Source organism: Carlito syrichta, unplaced genomic scaffold, assembly GCF_000164805.1.
Source record: "Carlito syrichta isolate Samal-C Ts95f unplaced genomic scaffold, Tarsius_syrichta-2.0.1 Scaffold308863, whole genome shotgun sequence".
Lineage (NCBI taxonomy): Eukaryota > Metazoa > Chordata > Mammalia > Primates > Tarsiidae > Carlito > Carlito syrichta.
In genome coordinates this window covers 150,175-173,647 of record NW_007252959.1, presented here as the reverse complement: position 1 = coordinate 173,647, position 23,473 = coordinate 150,175, and the positions used below count along the sequence as shown (strand labels likewise).

Below are 23,473 nucleotides of genomic sequence, written 5' to 3'. Positions count from 1 at the left end.
GCAGTCCACTCACCTCAGCCTCCCAAAGCACGGGATTACAGGCTGAGCCACTGAGCCCGGCAAATAGACAAACCTATATCCAGACTGTAAGGTAGGCTCATCATAACTGAAACATAATTGAATTATTGTATTTTCATATAGTTTATTTTAAATAGGAATTCAAAGTATTATAGTATACCAAAATGGAAAAAAATGTTGCTATGTTTATATTCCTATAGCTATATCATATTTTCTCATAAAACCATCTTATTTCATCAAGGCAATTGCATTCCTTGACCCAAAGTGATTTCCCTTCCCTCTTCTAGACTCAATATCTTTCTAGATGACTATCTAACAGATGAGCATTCAGACAACAGATATTTATTCATACAATATTTGAGTATCTCTGATATATAATACATACAACTTTGTGCTGTGAGAGAAAAACTATTAGACATTAATTCTGTTTTCATAAAAGTTGCTATTCAGTTGGGGATTTATATATATGTAAATATCAGTATAAATCAGTATATATCAGAAATAATCATGTGGCATGTGGTACTTACAATAATCTTGCAAAAGAATTAAGAATGAAAATTTATTTCTAGCCAGACATTCAGGTTTAATTTCACAAAGGTAAAAGCATTTGTCTTGGACATTAACAGGTAAGTACAATTGGAACAAGTATAAATCAGTAGTGCTGGGAACTGAGATAAGATAAAAAGCATGAATAAAAACATGGTTGAAAATTATGGATTGCTAGCCTTCATGAGAGAATTAGGTTATAAAGTTAGAAATACAGATTAGGGCTATACTATAAAAGTCATGAATCTTAGACTAAGGAATTTGGAGCTCATTCATCAGGTGGTGAAAGGCAGTAAAGATTTCCAAACTGATGATCAAGGCCATAATTCAGGAAGTTGACTCCTGCTAATGTATGAGATAGACTAGAAAGATAAAGTACCTGAGACAAAGAGACCAGTGAGGCAGTTACTGCAATAGTCCAAGCCTGGAGGAATAACAGGAGAGGAAACAGATAGGTGAAACACTTATTTCAGTTAAAGAATGAGTAGAATTTGGCAAATAATTATGGGAGGAGCTAGAGGGAGAAAGAGTTAAAGATGTGTCAGAAGTCTCAATTAAAGGCCAGGAGCAATATTGATACTAATAACAGAAATACAGATGTCTGAAGAAGCAGGTTTATAACCTGACCCTTCCCCTAATTCTATCTAGGCACAATTTCCAGAGGAGTATGTATGTAAATGTCATTGATTTCCAAGACTCATTAGTCACAAGACATCTGTATTCTTGGTACTCTGGCAATGCTTAAAACTTTAGCAGGTGCCCCAAATATTTTTTGCCTTTTAGAGGAGCTAACTTTGCATATTTATTGCCTCGTTAGTCTCTCAGTTCTAAAAAAAACTCTTGAATTACCAACTTGGTGGAAAAGCCATGTCTCCATGCCAAAGTTTAATAATATATATTATTCTTTTTCTTTTGGTTCAAAAGATAAAACAAAAAACAAAAACACATATGCATTTTGACATATAAAAAACTGCTCAATGTTTTTATAATGACATGATATATGTTATTTCCTCTACCTATGAAATTTGATCCAACTCAACATCTCTATTAGGCAAAAGAATTTTTATATGAGATTCTTAACGAATAAGTGGTATGTGTTTAATGGAGTCTCTTTCAACTTGTAAATATAGTTCGTTGGAGCTTTTTTATTATTTTCTCAACAATATCTATTACGAGTATTAACTATGATAAATGTGCTAAAGTGCTGGGAATGTGATAGTGAACTAAGTAGACAAGAATTCATTATGTACAAAGAGATGATAGGTAGGTAGGTAGGTAGGTAGGTAGGTAGATAGATAGATAGATAGATAGATAGATAGATAGATAGATAGATATAGTCAGAAAGTGAGATTTGGATTTTGAAAAGTTTTATGGGGAAATTAAAGTAATCAGAGGGGAATAAATGTAGGTGGTGGTTGTATTTAAAATTTGGGGGAAATTTAATCATAAAGGCCTCAATGAAAGGTGACATGTGAGTAGAGAACTGAAAGAGAGCAACTATGTGACTGTTTTGGGCAAGAAATTTCCAGGCAGAAGGGAAAGGTAAAGCCAAAGCCTCGAAGTATGTGTTTGCTTCATGAATTTTTAAACTAAACTTCATGAGGCTTTAACACAGAGGCAATGGACTTGGAGCATAGTTGGTAAGGAGGGTATGGCAGGGAAGGAGGCTAGGCATGGAGAGTCTGGTGGGCCAGAGTGAGGGTTGGGGATTTCACCCAATGAGACAGGAAGCTATTGGAAAGTTTTGAGCCAAAAAGTTAGGCAATTTTCTTTATTTTTAAGAAATCTCCCTGACTCTGAGTTGAAAACAGGCTCTAGCAGTCAAGGGCCGAAAAAGAAAGATCATTTAATAGGCTACTATAGTAACCCTGATGCTCTCACATTGGTGGCTTAGTTCAGAAAATTAATTTAGAAAAGTAATCAGATTCTGAGCATGTTATGAAGGTAGATTCAACAACTGATGAATTGAAAGTGGACTATAAGAGACAGAGAGTGCTCAATAATAATTTCATGGTTTTTGGTTGACCAACCGGAAGAATGAGCTTTTTCCATCTACTGTAATAAGAAGACCTCAGGGGACAATAATTTTAGGGTGTGGGATGTCATTTCTGCAGTCTGTACTGGAATAAATATTCACTATATGTTTAATCCGGAATATTTTGAAATATTGGATCTTATTTTTTATACAAATTTACTTGATAACTTATTGAGTCCCATGTAATATCAAAAATATTCTTAACAATTTTAACAATGCTACAGAATCTGTTTTAAGGATCACTAATATTCTATGCATAATGATATTTTACTAAGCGAATTACTATATTAAATTATTCACATATTTTATATATATTCATATATTATGAATATAATATGTACCTAATATGTACCGAGCACTATCAAATGAATTAAGAATTCTGTGATAAGCAAAAGCAGATATGGTTCTTCACTTTTTGAAGTTTACAGCCTAGTGAAGTATATATCTAATATATGAACAAATGTGTATTTACAAAGGAAGTGGTGTCTCTAAAATGCTTAATAGAGAGATTCCTTCACAGAATGCTTCCTTTAGGAAGTGGCTATTAAGTTGATATATAAACAATGAGCAGGAAAAGAGAATTACTTCTAATTACTTCCCAAAGCTGGGAAGCAGCATTTTCCAGGTGGAGGGAACAGCATGTGCTTATGTCCTGCAACACAAAGAAACAGGATACATTAGAAACACTGCAAGAATTCTATTGTGACAGCAGTGCTGAGAGTGAGAGGAAGTATGAAATGAAATACAGCTGAAGAGATAAGGTGGGAAAAGATAATCCAAAGTCAGTTCAGAAGTAGGTTGAATCTAACTAGAAGAACTCTTCCACGTTTCTGGCATAGCACTGTAATTAATAACATGGGTTTTGGATTCGGACAGACTTGGCTTTGAACATGTACTCAGGCACTTACTAGCTGTGTGAACTTTGGCAATCATCATCTCTAAAATAAAGCTAATATTATTGCCTTCCTTCTTTAGGTGGGAGCAGAAGTCTTTAGCCTCAATGTGTTAAGCCAATGCAAAGTTATGCTCTTCAACAAATCTCCAGATTTAGCAGGGTCAGAAAATGGTCACATAGGATTATGCTATTAACACATATCTTTAAAATTATTATTTCTCTGATAATGTATATGTTTTACAATGCCTTGATCTGGGGTTAAATTTTACTAAAACCATAACCAATACCAAAGTGGTTAATTTGCTTTTGGTTGGAATCCATAAAAAGAACTGAATTGTTTGTAGACCCAGAGAAAAAAGCCTGTGTGTGTGTGTGTGTGCACGTGCACGCACGTGCGCATGCACATACGTGTATGTTTATGTGTGTGTGCGTGTATATATATATATATATATATATATATATATATGGAACCTATCAATCTATCTATGGAATCTATAAGTATTTATTTATATAACAAAATACTCTAAGAGTACTAAATACTTGTACAAAGAAACAACTTATGTTATTTGCAATTAATTGCATCACAGAATTATATCTAAAAGTACTTCACAAAAAAATGAGAAAAAAGATGTACAAGTATAGACCACCTTTCAGGCCAAAAATAAAAAGATTGCTTTTTAGCAACGTAAATACACTTTCCTAGTGCAACACTGACTTAGAATGAATAAGGGTGTACCACATCTGTCATGTGGTAGGGCTACTCAGAGAATGGTCTGTGCACTGGCTGCTATTTGGTGAACTTTCTAAATTACTGATTTATATCCAGATAAGTAGCTGGTGCTAAAATGTAAATCAGCCACACCACCAAGCACACAGTTTAGTTCGTTTTCTCATTTTTAAATTCCAAGACTTTTTCAATGAAGGAAGCAATGTGCTCTACTCTGGCATAGCTCCCTATCTTACCACAGACCACACTTGAGGAGTAAGATCATTTATTGAGCAGTTAATGAGAAATACAAATTTAATAGAGAGAACTTTACTACATAAAGTAAATTTCAGAAACCTTCAAGTGTTAGATAATGAGAGAGAAAATGTAAGACAACTATACAAAAAGTGTTTTCCTAATTTTATAGTAGTACAAACTTGTAATTGCAATAACCCCCACAAACAATTATAAAAAAAAACACAGCAAGTCCCCTACATACAAATGAGTTCTGTTCCAAGAGTGAGCTCATAAGTCCAGTTTTTAGTCCAACAAAATTAGCCTATATACCCAACCAACAAAATTGGCTATATAGTACTGTACCATCTACATCACCGCTGCTTTTATGCTTGCTTCCAGACATCCTAAGCTTAAAGCAAAGATACTGTACTGCTGTGCTCTGTACGGTACTGTGCAGTAAAGCATAACCACTTGTAGAGGATGCACACATGTGACAATGTACGCCAGACATGTGAACTAACCTACATAATTAGACACGAGAATGCATATTTTCATCTTTAAAAGTTCACAACTTAAAGGTTCATATGTAGGGGACTTACTGTATAAATTTGGCTACTAAAAAAATCTATACATATATGCATAAAAAATCAAAATTAAATTAACTATCAGAACTAGAAAAATCTTTATAATATATTTAATCAAAAGAGAATGTCATCAGCATCAAATGAACTCCTAAAAAACAAATCTCTTAGTTTTAGTTTCCTGTTCTGTAAAATGATGATAGTAACTATACTTAAAAATTTTGTGAGACTGGATTAGACATGAATATACAGTATTTAGCACATCTGCTAATAAGAGATTGCTACTTTTATTAGATCGTCTTTGGCAACCTAATATGAAATATGAAATTTTGAAACTTTAAAAATACTGTGTAATTGTTTAGTAAAGCATTAACAAGTTTGGGTGGTCCAAAACTTGCATATTCTAAAGAAAAGTTTGGTCCTTGTCTAGCTCCTGGGAGGTAACATCTAAGCCCTTGATATCCTGCCAAATAATCTTTGACAAGAATACCTATGCTTAGTGAGTCAGGGAGAGGGTGAGGCGGGGGAGACTTGTGCCATGGTGATTTTAGCTAACAATGTGATTTATGGTTGGGAACTAGGGCCAATTTGATCTCTGGAGGAAATGGAGACTGAAGGTTTACCTTGTAGAATGGCAGCCAAATCTACATGACTAAACTCCAGTAAAAACTCTGGATGCCAAGGCTCAGGTTAGCTCCTCTGGTTGCAAATATTTTGTACATGTTTTCACACGTTGTTGGGAGGATTAATCGCTGTGTGTACAACTCCACTGGGAGAGAACTGGAAGCTTGAGCCTGGTATCTCACGGACTCTGCCCTATGCAACTTTTTCCCTTGCATTTTTCCTTTTTTGAGTTGGGGTCTCACTTTGCACCCAAGCTGGAGTGCAGTGGCATGGTCACAGCTCACTGTAGTCTTGAATTCCGGGGATCAAGCAATCCTCCCACCTCAGCCCCCTGAGCAGGTAGAACTGCAGGCATGCACTATCATGCCTAGCTAATTTTTTGATTTTTGTTGTGTTGTTGTTTGTTTGTTTGTTTAAGAGACAAGGTCTTGCTATGTAGCCCAGTCTGGTCTTAACCTCCTAGGCACAAGCAATCCTGCTACCTCAGCCAGGAAAAGCGTTGAGATTATAGGCATTAGTTACCATGCCTAACCTCTTTTAATGATTTTAGTCTATATTCTTTAATGCAAAAACAGCTTAAAATAAGTAAAATAGCTTTGGTAAGTTTTGTGAGTCCTTCTAGCAAACAATATGAGAGTGGTCTTGGGGACACACCTCTTAAAAAAAAACAAACATAGTAACTTAATCACAATTAATATATTAATAAGTTATAGCCTAAAATAAAGTAATATCTTTTATTCTAACAAAATGTTGTTCATAAATATCAAATAAAATATACAGAATATAGCTAATATGTACATCTATATATATTCATTCAACAAACTGTCAAATTGATGAGCAATTTTCTAAACAATTTTTATTTATAAAAATTAGCTTTTATCATAGTAAATTGGATCCCATTTATATTTCATGAGTATTTTATTAATTCAGTACTACCAATAAAAACATTTCCTATGCTGGGTGCAGTGGCTCAAGCCTATAATCCTAGCACTTTGGAAGGCTGAGGCGAGAAGGTTGTTTGATTTCAGGGGTTCAAGACAGAAGGTTGAGTCGGGAGTGGCCATAAGCATGCCACTGGACTCTAGCCTGGGCTACAGGGTGAGACTCCCAACTCAACAAAAAAAAAAAAAAAAAAAAAAGCATTCCCTGCTCAAAATTTGTGGTTACACAAAAAAAAGAAAGAAAAGAAAAAGAATAGCTCACCCGAGCTACTGCTTAGAAAGATAAATAATTTTGAAAAGAAAATTTTAAAAGTTGGTTTAAATACTTTATTTAATTTTTTTACTGCAGATTTTAACTTATATTTTATATATAATTGTATGAGATTTTTTTATTTTTATTTTTTTCCCTCTTTTAATTTTTATTTTAAAATTGTGGGGTACAATTCAGGATTAGATATACAAATATTCATCGTGCAGGTACCCTTTTTGATGAGGTGTGCCCCCACTTCTCCAGGCAGATATCAACTACTGTCAATCCCACTACCCCTGAGATTTTTTTAATTAATAACTTCCGAAAGGAAAAATCAATATAGTTCTGCCAATTGTATTTTAGATTTGTTTGCAACAATAAGAGAAGAACATTTTATTCTCTTCAATTACTTAAATCTTCACACCAAGGGTCATTTTTCATTACATGGTGAATGGTATTAATTTTTCCAGTTATATCAGAAGTTGTTTGGGGAATTTCTGGAAATAAAATTCAAGTCAACAAACATAAATCCATTCATCTAACATAAGTTTCAAAACATTTCATGTGTGACTATAAAGGTATTCTTGAATTGAAAATTTTAAATGGAATCATTCTGCCATTCTAAAATTATGAGTTGCAAAATTTATGATGGTATACTTCGTTAATAGTTTCTAAAGACTATTTCTACTTATATAATTTAATACAACAAAAAGAAATCAAAAAAGAAAAATAATATTAAGACTTAAAAGTTTCACTTAAGTAGCTACTGTCAATCATATCTCTAAATAAAGGGTTTGCTTGTGTGTGCCCACGTGACTGTACAAGTGCAGGAACATGAGATTTATAGATGTAATCATCTAATATCTATGAAGATTTTCACTGTTTGAGGGATTGTTAGTATGTGAATGCTTTTTTTGCACTTCCAGTTTCTTCATTTCTTCCTATATTGTGCCTTATACCTAGATGATAATGATAATATAATTTATATAAATTCCCTTGTTTTAAAAAAAAATAACGATGAAGTTATTCTGGCTGTTATGGTCTTTCACTATCTGGCATCTAGAAAGCACCACCTTCTAATTTTGCGACAAATATTGCTTACTGGTAAGAACTTTTAGTAACTGTAGCTCAACATATATCACATGTGCTGCTGCTAATCCATTAATCATTACACATACTTTTGGCACATCTCTCTTGATTTTGGGTACAACACTATAAAAGTCAAATAAAATAATATTTTAGTACCATTTAAGCTATCCAAACTGAGTTCCTGGTCTACTCATTTACGTGGCTTCTATGGAGCAAACTACTGGTCTCAAGTATGCATAAATTTGGGTATATTCTACTACATAAAGGTAAAGTGTCTTTTCCTTAAATCATCTCATTTAGTACTTGGTTAAAATAGTTGCACTTTCTTGATCAAGAAGTTAGATGTTAATAATTAAGTAGTACTGTGTTTGGTTCCTTTAGTTAATATTTTCCTGCATTTTAGAATATAATAGAGATTGAAGAAATGAATATAGCACATCTGTTTTTAAATGTATCTGTTTAAACATATACTTTAAAAAGTAAGCCCTCTAGTATTCAGGGTACTTGATAAAATTATTCAATATCTGCTTATGAAAATATACACAGACTGCTTGCATATCAAGCATAGCTAATGATTGAAAATGATAATTATTATCTGTATTTACTTTATGAGAATTCCACTTGTGTTTAATTTTCAATTACCTTTTAAAAATTAGTCATTAATAACTTTTTCTTGCCTCCAAACATTACTATCAGCACTTTTGCTTCAAATGATACACATGATTTTTCTTAGTATGACTAAACTGAAAATATCTTTCAATTATCAAAATTATATTGGAGCCAGGCTTTGTGGCTCAGCCTGTAATCCCGTGCCTTTGGGAGGCTGAGGTGAGTGAATTGCCTGAGCCCACGGGTTCGAGACCCGCCTGGGCAGTGAGACCTCATCTCTACAATAAATCAAAAAATCAGCCGGGCATGGTAGCGCATGCCTGTAATTCCGGCTACTTGGAAGGCTGAGGCAGAAGGATGGCCGGAGCCCAGCAAGTCGAGGCTGCGGTGGCCGGGACCGACCACTGCACTCTAGTCTGGGCGATAGAGTGAGACTCCAACTCAAAAAAAAAAAAACAAACAAATTATATTGAAATTAAAATCTAAATCCTATCATTCCTTGACTGCAATATTAAATGATGTTTTTGCATTGAATACTTTCTCTAAAGGTTGATGATTTTAAAGTGGATTTATCTTTTATTTTATTTTTTTAAGTAAAAATAACTTCTTTATATTCTTGATTAGCCAACTGAAGACCGAAAGTCTGCATGGGAGAATATGAAATGATGGTTGACACTTGAATAACATGGGTTTGAACTGCGCGGATCCACTTTATGTGAATTTTTTAAAACCAAAGGTGAATTGAAATACAGTATTCATGTGTTGCTAAACTCTTATTATATAAGGAGGAGCTGACTATTCATTTATGTGGCTTTTATGGGGCCAACTGCTGGTCTCAATTATGCATAAATTTGGGTATATTCCAGAGTGCCGGAGCCATCCCCCGCATATACTGAGTGTCGACTGTATATCTACTACATTGAAGAACAGTGGCATCAAAAATCAATCACTTGGAAATTGCTAAGAGAGTAGATGCTTTCACCACAAAAACTACCAAGTATGTGAGGCAATATACATATTAATTAACTCAGTTTAGCCTTTACAAAATGTACATTCATTTCAAAATAAGGTTGCACGCAATAAATATATACTGTTTCTGTCAATTAAAAAACAATTTTAAAAAACTATTGCTATTGATAAGGTCCTATTTGTTAGATTGGGTTATGGATACAATGTTTATTCAATCTGATAATTCATGGAGCTATATAATTATAATTTGATCACCTGAATAATGTTGTTAATCAAATACTGTCATATCCTATATAGTTTTTTTTTTTCCCTAAGCTTTCTCCTAACAAACAAATTCCACTACCATCCAAGTTGCCTACAGAGTCCAGGAATATAATGAAAATCAGGTGAGCTGGGTATATCATACAAGAGTGCTGCATACAGCCTCTGATGAACTGGGAAAGATAGGTCCAATTTAAAGGGTGCATATGATACTGAGCTCCAATGAATGGCTCCCATATGGGACTGTAGGTAAAGTGTTGCCAGGTCTAAAAATCTGAATTTTATGTCAAATTATTACTTTTTAAGATGTTGGCAATTAATTTTTTAAACACTGAAAGCCAAATTAAATATGTCTTTGACTAAAGAGGCCTCCACAAAGATCGACCTCCCTGAGTAGAACCTCACTAAATATGAGTCCAACTAAAATACTTTCACTTGTACAGTTGATACAGCTAGCAATTAGGGAAGTTCACAGTCAAAATTCAGTCTGATTCCCCAAAACATTTCTACTGTAGTAAACTTCCTCAAAATTTGATCACAGCTTTTATATAAAATGAATCCCAAACTAATCTCATAACAAAGATATTAATGTTACTGAAGAGAAATCTAAGGCCCAAAGGTAGCAAATAACTTAATGCAGAAATATGAAATAGTGTGAAAGAGTGAAACATTTGTATCATATGAAAACATGTACTGAAATCAATCATGTACCATGTGATAATTATGTTGATGAGGATTTCAATAATGTGATAAGATTTTACTCAAAGAACCAGAAATGGTTGCAATATTCAGGAGATTACATTTAAATTCCGATGGTTCTCTCTATCTCTTCTTGCTTCCCTAAATTTTCGAAAACTTGAAGCTCAAATAAAAATTTCAAAAGATCCCCATGTAATTCAATAACTCAAATTACTCACCTATATGTAACATAGCCAAGATTTTTACTTACTTGTGACCCATTTCATGAGCAATTGTAAATGCAAGATTCAGGCCATTATCTTCAGCAATAATACATTTTCTCTTTTCGCTACACATTCCACTCAAGTATGCTATACCTAAAAATAAAAATAAAAATTAATTACCAAAGGTCTGAATCAAACTGCAAATATTTACTGTAGTTATTAGTCACAGGAATGAAAATGACAATTGTCATTATTAATATATGTCAATACTAAACTGTAAAATCTAACCTCAATAAATAAACTTTAGAGGGAAATATATATAAGTCAATCAATAAACTGTTAATATTCTTTTGAGTTCCATACTTTAGATGAAATAAATTATTTTACTGTAAGTTTATATTTTATAAATTTTTTTATGTCTTATAAAACAAATGAATAGTCACAATTTAGAAAATGCAAATTAAAAAGCAGTGATTATGTTAAATATTTCCAATTATTGTGAAAAATTTCATTTCAAAAAATATCACAAAGTAAAATAAATTTCATATAGCACAGTCTTAAACTTAGATTTACATTTTGAGCTAATAAAATTTTATTTATGAAATACCACTTTAATCTGACATAGAACTATCTGTGATATTTTAAAAGTAGAAAAGGTTTTCTATGAAAATTTCTTGGCCAATAAGATGGTCTGTATTTAGAGTATATGATACTGAAATTTTATTTAAGATAAAAATTTCTGCAAGATATTTAATATTTTGGTATAAATTATTAATAAAAATGTTTATATCCAAAGTCATCAATATTCTTTAATCAGATATTTATATACTATTTTACTAATTGAGAAGTATACTTTAAGAAAGAATATTTAACAAAAGAAATTATAATCTTCCAAGCATGTTTTAATGTTATTTTCGAATAACAAATCATTAAAATATCAATTATTTTGGATACATTATATGTTCTCTAATTCTCATATCTGCATAAAATACATTTAAGCTCCTTTTATAGATGAAGGTATTTAGGTCTACATAGGTAAAATGATTTGCCAAAGATCACATAACTATTAAACATGATGGAACAGAGATTTGATTTCACCTTTGAATTCATCTGTCAGATGTTTATTTTGTTTCTGAAAAAAATTTAACACAGAACTTCCCCTAATTAAAGATAATTAGCTGACTGCTGTGACTTCTTTTCTTTTTCCAGAAACAACAACAAAATATTGGTAAGAAATAATTAAACATAAAAAAGCATAAAGTATCTTGCCTATGTTCTGGAATGTTAGAAGATTCATGGAGGAATATCAACTGACTTAGTGAAAACCACAGCCTAAATGATAGAAGGGGAATTTTTGATGAGAAGACAATGTATGAACTTGGCAAGACTGTGGCACACAAGATCTGTGGAGACACACTGCAGGAGGGTTGAAAACAGAGAATATTTGAAAGTATATCTGAAATTCTCAACAACTCATTTAAACCTTCATGCAGAAGAATATCAAAGTCTGGTATCCAGAGGTCTATCAGGAAAATAGTGATATAATCGTTAAGCAAAATATAGTATAAACATGTTATTTTTGGAAATACTACTACAAGAAGAAACATTCAAGAGTTGAAATTAATATATGAACGTATTTTTTCTATTTACAAATTAAAATAGATTTTATAGACATTTTACATCTACAAATAGATAAAATAACTTTCTAATGGACAGATGATAAGCCAATTTCATTTAACTTCAAGGTTAAGTGAATACAGAGTAGAAAGAAAGATGAAGGCAATGATAAACAGAGAGGGGGTTATGAAAAGGAGGAGAGGAGAAAACCATACTCTTTTATCTAGTTTCATTAAACAAACGAAATAAAAATCTTTAAATATTTCATTTAAAATTAAAAGATAATGTGGATTTTAAGAGAGCTAAATCATGTACTTATTAGTGCAACGAAAAATGAGAATCAGAGATAATTGAACTTGTGTTATAATAAAAAGGAAGAAGGAAGGAGAAGATGAAAAAAGAGGAAGGGAGGATAAATGGAAAGTACCTCCTCTTAACTGGATATTAAAACGTGGAGTTTCTGAACATTTAAAAATTGTAGAAATTAAATGTCCCTCCAAATACTAAATCAAGCTCACTACAAATAGCATGCTGGTGACCACTGATCAATGCAAGATTCAGGATTCTTACATATTTTACCATAACTAAAGTAGTCCCACTACCATGTTCAGATTGAAAACTCAATTTACATGGTTTTTCATCATGTCACATACCTGTTTGTCTCATGGGTCCAGTTACTTACAAATTTAAACACTTTAATGACTTTTACAGTTTTTTCTCCTGTACTCACTCAAATGTTATATTGTCTCTACATAAAAATAGTATTGTCACTGTTTCCAATTCCTATCTTTTCAATATATTTTTAGTCTAACAACATTGGCTAGGGTTTCCCCTATACTATTACAATATATGGGTAGTATTGAACTCCTTATTTTTCCTTTTGACTTTAATAGGGGTGTTTACGATTAAATATGATGTTTGCTGCAGGGCATTCATAGATATAGCTTATTAACTTAAGGAAATTACTTTCTGATATGCTTGCATGTCTGAGTGAAAAAGGAAGCAACAACATCTGATTCATAGGTCAAAGGTGAATGGAAGTTGAATAGTGAGTTTTTGGAAAAGAATCAAAAGAAAGGAATAGCCAGTTAGGAAAATGTAGAAGAGCTGAATAAGTACTAGGGAAATACTTAATGTAAATGAGTCAGAGATGTGTTGGCTCACTGAGGACAGATAGTTTGGAGTAGCACTTAATTGAGTGATACCTGACCTAGTGGCTGAAACAAAGAAGAGTAATATTTGGATTCAATTTGAGTTGAGGTAAAATTGGCAGTAAAGTTGAGAGTGAAAGGGATAAAACCTGTAGGACTCTATGGGGGATAAGTAAAAAAGTAAGGTTAAAGGGAGCCTGACAATTTGGAGACCAGAATACAGTTGTCAGGAGAGTGGAATCACCAATGAAGGAAAAGAGCAGGCACTTTACAAAAAAGTACTGGAGATTTGGATCTGAGAGGTGGATTTAGAGATTCAGTATTTCAGAGAGGAAGCTTTGATACATGATTATGTATTTTCATAGGAATAAAGAAGGGCAGAGATAGAGGTCTAGATTGAGGTCAAAGAATTATTAAGCCATGTGAGGAAGACTAATTATATGAGCATGAAGTTACACATGACCAGCAAGAATCAGGCAACTGGGAAAGTGGCTAACATTCATCCATAGGAAATGTGGGCAAGCATCAAGATCAATCATAACTTTAAGATGACCAATCTCAAGAATTGCAGCCTCGAATGAAGAGTTAATATATAAGAATGGGAGAGATCTTGATTTGAAAGGAGTACTGAAGAGCAAGAGGATTGTGACATTTACACCAGTCTTGTATCTTTCTTGCTTCAGTTCTGTGATATGAAGGAAGAGAAAGAATGAACAATGACCTGCCTGGGGTTCCTAGACTACAGAAACCTATAATCACCTGGTTATGGAAATTGATAACTATTGTATGGTCATGTAAAAAAATAAAACAAGGTGCTAAACATTTACAATGTAAAGGTATATACTATAAAATACAGAGGTTGCTAAAAAATACACACTATAAGAAAAGAAAAACTATATTAAAATAGTAATATTCAATAAGATGAATACAAGTCACGTTTGGCTTCTGCAATTATAAGAGATGCTCAAATGGTTACCATCAGCATCCAGATACTTCTGATTATGCAAACATCTTTTAAAATATGCATACTTTTTTTGGCACTCCAGGTATGAATGTATATAAAATACTATAAAATATTTTTAAATGATGATTATATATTTTCATAGAGATATGATTACAACTATGTATCAAAAAGCCCATGCTACCACATAATTCATAGCTGAACCAATAAATGAAGTATGCTAACTTGCTAATAGCAATTGTATTATATGATAAGATTGTGGTTGATTTTTCTCCCTCTTTTCTCATTTTCCAAATTCATGAATTTATAATTGTTTCATAATGAGAAAATTAAAGAAATATAAACTGGATAACCATGTCTATGAAATTTGAATGGTAATAAGTAGAACTTCCTGCAGATCATGATGCAATCTCTAAGACCACAATCAAAAAGGATAAAAAAAAACTTTATTCTTCTACTTAAGTGTAAAGAAAGAATCTTCAATTAAGACTCTGACAAATTTAAATTTTATTGTTCTTACATTTGGCACATTAAGGAATTCATTTTTCTTTGACTTGAAAGTTATGGAGAATGATTATAACCACAACTAATTTAAATGACTTGCATTATTCTGTTTAAAGGTCTATGCTTTTCAAGTCCTTTCAAGAACCCATATGTTTCTTATAATAAGAGATGGGATTAGGAGGGGAAAGGATTTAACACAGCTGTTATTTAAAGATAGATGTAATACAGACCCTTTTCAAAGCACTCTTTTAATATAAAGAATTCTGGAAATACAAAGTAAACCAAACCGCCTAACTTCTCACCTAAAAATCAATCAAGTCATGTGAATAGAATCTCTTACCAGAAAACAAAACACATGATATACCACATCAAGATTATCAGAGACTCCTAAAATCTTAGAGAATACATTTTCCAATAATGGATTAATGGAGAAATCAGAGTTTTTATGTGATAAGATACATGCATCCTGACAAAAGTCTTCTCGCTCCAGAACTGTTGCTTTTCAGCACTAACTAGATTACCTAAATTCAAAATCTGGTCACCCCTGGAACAAAGTCCTGGTACAACCCTGGGTAAGTTACTTACCCTATGGCTCTACCCATAAGGTAAATTGTTTACCTATGACTTCTACAGTTATTTGAGGTCTAATGTAAAAAATGTAATATATAACAAGTTGCAAAGGTACAAGATAACAAGCATGCCTTCAAGTATATGACCCACACAAATGCTTATTTTAAATTGTGATCACTTAGACATAAAGGTGTACATAGGATATTATGGGAGGTTGAAAGACATCAGACACAAAAAAATCAAAGCAGGGAAGGCTTTCAGAGAGAAAAGCAACTTGATAATATCATAAAAAGAGCAGGGGCTACACAAGGAAAGGGAATGGACATGGGAAAGAGTTTCTAAACAAAGGACTGAGCAGGGAAATGATAAGGAGATGCTTATGAGAGTTGATGTTTCTCACAGAGATGGTGGCTAATTTTCTTTAAATGGGCCAGTCCTGTAGCATAACACACCTCTGCATTAACTCTGTATTTGGTATTTCCTCAGCAAGGAATGTGTCAAAGAAATTGCATAAGGGAAATTCCTTGTAAAAAAGACTAATATAAAATGTGATTCAATGCAGGACCTGAAATAAAAATGTAATTTTGAAGAATAAAAATGTATTTCATCCTCTAATGAGAAAAAAAAAGGGAATGGTGTAAGGATGGTGCCCAGATAATATTAAATCCATTTACATGATTCAAATTGAGTTCTGGACATATCTTTAAAATAATAACTTGCCTTGCTAGTTGACTAGTTATTTGCCTGTTTCATTAAAAGTCAAGATGATGATCTAGGAATATAAAAGTACTATTATATAAGCTATGAGTTTGATATAATTATAGTTATAAATATAGATTCAAAAAATATGTTTCCAGATTCTTTAAAATGTTTAAGCAATCTACAACATTCTTTGCAGTACAGAGTCTATGAATACTAAGAAAAAGAGTGACTTCTAACCAAAAAGGAGTTAGTATAACAAACAGTATAATAAGTCTTTCCAATCAAATAAGAAAAATTATTGCATGGACATTAAAATGTTTTCTTTATGTTCCAACTTCATGGTATACCAAGTCACCTTGTATTTAAAAAAAGATCACTTATACATTATTGGTGGGAATGTAAATTAGTACAACCCCTGTGGAAATCAGTTTAGAAATTTTTCGAAGAACTGAAAGTATCTGCCCTACAAAAAAGAGGTTGTTATATTAATACACACACACACACACACACACACATATACCTGCACTAGCATGCTTATCACAGCACAATTAACAATAGTGAAGATATGAAATCAATCTAAATGCCTATCAACTGATTGGTAAGTAAAGAAATCCTAGTTTATATATACCATGAAATACTATTCAGCCATAAAAAAGAACAAAATAATGTCTTTTATAGCAACTTGGATGGAACTGGAGACCACTATCCTAAGTAACATAGGAATGGAAAACCAAATACATCATGTTCTTATAAGTGTGAGCTAAGCTTGGGGCCTGCAAAGGTATAGAATGGTATGATGACAATGGAGACTCGATGGGGAGAGTGAGAAGGGAGTGAAGGATAAAAAAATCACCTGTCGGGTTCAGTGTACACTGGTGGGAATGACAGGTATACTAAAAGTACAGACTTCTTCACCATTATATAGTCCATTCATGTAACCAAAAACCATCTGCACCCCTAAAGCTATTGAAATAAATAAAACATATAGATATGCCAAATAATACGCAATAATACAATTTTTGAACGTATAGATAAGTTTGAAGAAAAGATAATTCTCAAGCGCAAAAATAAAGTTTAAAATAATTCATATCTGTAGAGACATCATGAGTTGATGCTACTACAGCCTGAGTATCAGAAAAGACATAGAACTTATCAAATTGGGGTGTAGTTTCAAAATGTTTGTAGGTACAGGCACTGGTGAGTAGGAAACTCGGATTCCTAGACTAATCAGAAAGTCTAAAATTACTACTCTTAACTACCTTCATGTATATTTAAAAATAATTTTTAAAATCTGCCAGTAAAGAAAAGCAACAACAAAATTTGGCTCAAAAATATGAGTATGATAGGAATTCTTGTATTAATAAATCAAAACCTCAAGCTACCATGAGCGTGAGTATAAAGCTTAAGAAATATTAAGTCACAGATTTAATGTAAAAATTGATCTTTGTGAGTCCAGTAAAATCAAATGAAACATGACTATGATGAGAGGCTTTATCGTCTCAGCAAGCATAAAATTCCCAGAGGGGATAAAAAGTTCCACAGAAGATGAGCCCAAAATAAAGTACAAGCCAAGTAAAGAAATGGTTCACTGTGAAAGAGACTACAAATATAAAAACTAGACAAAAAATTATGAAATATAGATTCTTTTTAACATAGAGAGTTTGAGGTTCACATCCATTGGGCCACCACAACCCAAATGTATCTTCTGTAATTTAGAGAAACTACTTATTGTGGTACTTCACATCATAGCATTGGTAAAATAAACTGTTTTTTGAGAATAAGAATTATTCGTGATATATGATAAAAGCTGTTCAAATACCCAAAAATACAATGTATATTATTATAATGTGTTTGTATAATGCATACATGGTACATGTGGACAACATATAAGGCATGTAAGTATAATGTATAAGTAAATATCCACATTTATGGATTGTTGTTATTGTTTTGTTGTTCTTGCTGAGACAGGGTCTCATTCTGTCACCCACGCTGGTGTGCAGTTGCACAATCCCAGCTCACTGCAACCTCAACCTCCTGGGCTCATTGATCCTCCAACTCAGCACTCCTTCACCCTCTCCCCTGCTAGCTGGAACTATAGGCATGCACCACCACACCCAGCTAATTTTTGTAGAAAGAGGTCTCTCTCCTGCCTAGGCTTGTCTCAAATTGCTGGGTTCAAGTGATATTCCCACTTCTGCCTCCCAAAGTGCTGGGATTACAAGTGTTGAACCACTGTGCTCGACCTATAGATTAAAACCTAAATATCACCTATTACAATAAGCGTTGACCTTGAAAAGGTCCTCACTGAAGGAATTGGTAAAAGAAGTGCTACAGAAAAAAGGAAGTTGAACACGGAAGGGGTGGATTAAGGAAGTTACTACATAACTAAGCTGGGGCACACAGGGCAGACTAATTCACAGTCATCCAATGTTCCCATTTAGAACAACTAGGAAGGTAGGATACAATTAAAAATAATATTTCATTTATTTTGTTTATTTTATATTTATTTTTTAGAATCAGGGTCTCTGTCGCCCAGGCTGGAGTGCAGTGGTATAAGCATAGTTCACCAAAGTCTCAACGCCTGGGCTAAGCTATCCTCCGGCCTCAGCCTCCCAAGTAGCTAGGACTACAGGTGTGTGTCTCCATACCTGGCTAATTTTTTTAAAAATATTTTTTGTAGAGATAATAAGATTCTCCATACGTTTCCAGGCTGCTCTCAAACTCCGGGTCCCAAGCAATCTCCCTACCTTGGTCTCCCAAAGTGCTGGGATTACAGGACTGAGCCACTGTGCCTGGCCAAAAATAGTATTTTTAAAGGCATCGGAGAACTATAGAAACAAAAGGGACTAGAAGTTTTAAAGTTCTAAATATATATATAAAAAAATCTCAAGGGTGAGCTAAATACCCACAGGTACTTTTTCCCTAGTGGTATTTGCTGATTTTCAGCAAAAACTAGAGGATGAAAAACAAATTTGATTCAGGAAAATAATGATTGCAGAAGAAAAGAGAAAAAACAAAACAAAACTGGGTGGTCATCAGGGCTTGATTTGCCGTGCATACAGGCTGGAAACTTGAGTGGTCACAGAAGCTAGAGGAACAAAACTGGAGACTTGAGAGGCCATGGAGTGTTCCCCTCAAGACAATTACCATATTCCAAAATTGCGTACAGTGATATTTTAAATAGCTAAACCAAACCTCTGAATAAAAGAGCAGAATTTCCAGTGAAAACTTGTGACAAAGCATAGTCCAAAACTGAAATATAAAAATAAAATAAAATAAAATAAACAGTTCTTATACTACCAATCTAGAAGAAAAAAAGTTAATTTATTTCTGCTATACAACATCATCTGGAGCCTCTGCTGTTGTAGAGACATTAACAATTTGATCATTCAAAATATACTAGGCATGTCAAGAGAATGTCTACAAACAAAAACAACAAACTATGACCAAGAAGCGACCAAATGTTGCAGTTAGTAGATACGATTTTTAAATAAATGGGATTAATATGTTAAAATAGAGAAAAAAGATAGACAAAACTGACAAAAGATGGAAAAACTATCAGCTAATTGAAATCTATAAAAAGAATCGAACAGGCATTCTTGATTTGAATAACTCAATATTTGAAATTAAGATCTCAATGGATGATTTAACTACCAATTGGACACAAGAGGAGAGATAAATAGATTAGAGGATAGATTAATTAATGTAAAATAACCAAATTCAAGCAAAAGGGAAAACATGATTTTTAAAAATTTTAAGGAATATAATACACATGTGGGAAACAGGTGTTACATTTTTATAAACTGAATCAAAGAATAAAAGACAGACAACAAGATATGAGACTTAGTTGAGAGTTAATAGTTAAGTGCATTTCAAAAATATTGGAAGGCATAGACACAGAATAAATAAAGATCAGCAAGGCCAAAATCCAAAACAGTGATAATACCAAATGCTGAGAATGTGAACAGGACTCTCATTCATTGCTTGTGGGAATGCAAAATGGTACATCCATTTTGAACAAAAGTTTGGCAATTTCTTACAAAATTAAATATATTCTTACCCTATTATTAGCAATTATACTTCTTGGTATTTACTCAAAACAACTGAAAATTTATGTCCACACAAAAAACTGTACACGAATATTTTTAGCAGCTTAATTCATAATTGTCAAAACTTGGAAAAGGTCAACTGGTACATCCATAAATTGGAATATTATATAGTACTAACATGAAATGAGCTGTCAAGTCATAAGGAAAACATGGAAGAAACATAAAGGCACATAGCTAAGTGATAGAAGCTAACCTGAAAATGCTACATATTGTATGTTTTCAACTATGTTACATTCTGGAAAAGGCAAAACTATGGTTACAGTAAAAAGAGCAGTGACTGCCAGGGATTAAGACAGGATGGAGGGATGAATAGTTGGAACACCATGGGTTTTTAGGACTGTGAAACTACTTTACATGATACAACAGTGTATACATGTCATTATGCTTTTGTGCAGACCTATAGAACACACAATGTCAAGAGTGAATCCTAATTTAGACTGTGGTCTTTGGGGGACAGTGATGTGTCAGTGTAAGTTTATCAGTTGTAACAAATGCACCACTACAGAGGTGGATGCTGATAACTGAGGTGGCTATGCAAATGTGGGGGCAGGGTATATGAGAGAAAGCTCTGCACTTTCTACTCAATTTTACTGTGAACCTAAAACTGCTCTACAAAATATAGTAAAAAAAACCAACCAACCAACCAACAAACAAAAAACTCAGCAAGGCAAGCAACAAACAGGATCAAACAAAATCACAGTAAAAAAAAAAAAAATCTCAAAACTGCTGAAAATAAAAGGAAAGAATCTTAAAATTTCCCAGAAAAAAGAACTTTACTTCAAAGTAACAACAATAAAACTGACTGCAATGAAAACAATAAAAGTTGGAAATAATGGAATGGCATTTTTAAAGTTTAATAGGAAAAAAATCTGCCAACTTCTATTTCTACACTAAGTGAAACAAATTTTTAAAAATAAAGGTACCATAAAAATGTTTTTATACATACAAAAATTGTTTCTTCACACAAGAAAAAAATCATTCCAGATTGAAACTTGGAAATGCAGGAAGAAATGGAGAACATCAGGAAGATTAAATATATAGGTACTATAAATATTAAATACACAAAACAATTTTAATGCCTTTCAAATTTAAAATATTAGAGACCTAAAATACATGCAACAATATGTAGTGGGGAGATAAATCAAGGAAAAGTGATCCAAAGTTCTAGTAATATCTAGAGACTGATAAAATAATACATGTAACAGTCGGGTTTGGTGGCTCAGCCTGTACTCCCGCACCTTTGGGAGGCTGAGGTGAGTGGATTGACTGAGCCCGCGGGTTCGAGACCCGCCTGGGCAGCGAGACCTCATCTCTACAACAACAACAACAAAAAATCAGCCCGGCGTGGTAGCGCATGCCTGTAATTCCGGCTACTTGGAAGGCTGAGGCAGAAGGATCGCCAGAGCCCAGTAGGTTGAGGCTGTGGTGGCCGGAAGCGGCCACTGCACTCCAGTCTGGGCAACAGAGTGAGACTCCAACTCAAAAAAAAAAAAAATAATAATAATAATAATAATAATACGTGTAACATAAATGATAACTATGAAAGAACAGTGAAACAATATATAACTAACAATTATATAGATAGAAAATGTTAAATACTTGATTTACCTATCTTTAAAAAGTGAGAAAGGAGAAAAAAGGTAGAAACAAAGTCAAATAGAAAACAAGTACAATATGCACAGTGGGACAATCAGGTTATGAAATATGCGTAATAAAATAAAAAAGAAAAAGTACAAAATAGCACCACTTCATACCAAAAATTTCAAGTAAAAAGCACTAAATTATTCTCAATCTAAACTAAGATTGTAAGACTGGGGTAAAAAAAAACTCTAGTCTGCTTACCAAAGATAAGCTTTAAATATAAGGACAGCCGGGCTCGGTGGTTCAGCCTGTGATCCCACGCCTTTGGGAGGCTGAGGTGAGTGGATTGCCTGAGCCCGTGGGTTCGAGACCCGCCCGGGCAGCGAGACTTCATCTCTACAATAAATCAAAAAATTAGCCGGGCGTGGTAGCACACGCATGTAGTTCCAGTTACTTGGAGGGCTGAGCGGAAGGATCGCCGAAGCCCAGCAGGTTGAGGCTGCGGTGGCCGGGAGCGGCCACTGTACTCCAGTCTGGGCGACAGAGTGAGATTCCAACTCAAAATATATATATATATATATGGACATAGGTTAGAAGTAAAAGAATGTAAAAACATATAAAAAAATATTAACCAAAAAAGAGCAGAAGTGACTACGTAATATTAGAAATATACAAATATATTAGACATATTCAATTCAAGACACAGGCATATGGAGAATTGTGGAGTTATATTTTTCATAAGTAAAAGAGTCACTCCAATAAGAAGACATCACAATTTTATATATGTATTTACTCAATCTCAGAGTCTCAAAATATACAAAGTAAAAATGAACAGAATTAAGAGGCAATACAGACAAATTCACAATTGAAATAAAGAATATAGCATGCTATTCTGTTTGATAAATAAATTTTATTGTATATATTTGAGATTTACAACATGATGTTATGGGATACATATAGGTAGTAAAATGGTTACTATTGCAAAGCATATAGTTATATTTTTTGTAACAAAAGCAGCTAAAATCTACTTATTAAGCAAAAATTCCTAATTCAATAGAACTTTATTAACTTTTGTTCAACCTACATGACTGCAATTTTGTGTCCTTTGATCAACATCTCCCCATTTCCTCTCAAACTGCCCCACTGGTAATAACTGCTGTTTATTCTCTATCTCTGTGTTATGTGAGATACTTTAAAAATGTATTCTACATCTGAAAGAGATCACGCAATTTTTTCTTCCTGTATCTGGCTTATTTTTCTTTTCTTAATGTCCTCCAAGTCTATCCATGTTGTAAATGGAAGGATCTCCTTCCTTTTTAAATATGCTATATTTATTATATACAATCCAAATTATAATACAGTATATATTCTATAGAATATAAATATTGTATTTCTATTAGGCTGATTATATATATATAATATATTGATACATTGCATATTATATATAAAAACACTGCAGTGAACATGAGACTCCATATATATTTATTTACATGGCGGTGATTTTCTCTCTTTTGGGTATAAACCCAGAAGAGGGATTGCTGGGTTGTATGGTAGTTTTGGTTTTAATTATTTTTTTTAAAGAACCTCCATACTGTTTCTATAAATGCTATAGCAA

The 23,473-nt window shown here is 33.1% G+C and overlaps 1 protein-coding gene across 1 annotated transcript in view; it reads right to left on the bottom strand.

The window, feature by feature from the left end:
• ADAMTS19 (ADAM metallopeptidase with thrombospondin type 1 motif 19) overlaps positions 1-23,473 on the bottom strand; it is a 242,966-nt gene that overhangs the window by 110,259 nt on the left and 109,234 nt on the right. The window contains exon 8 of the mRNA XM_008066227.2: positions 10,711-10,816. Within this exon, the coding sequence (XP_008064418.2) occupies positions 10,711-10,816 (106 nt within the window). The remainder of the gene's footprint in view (positions 1-10,710; positions 10,817-23,473) is intronic.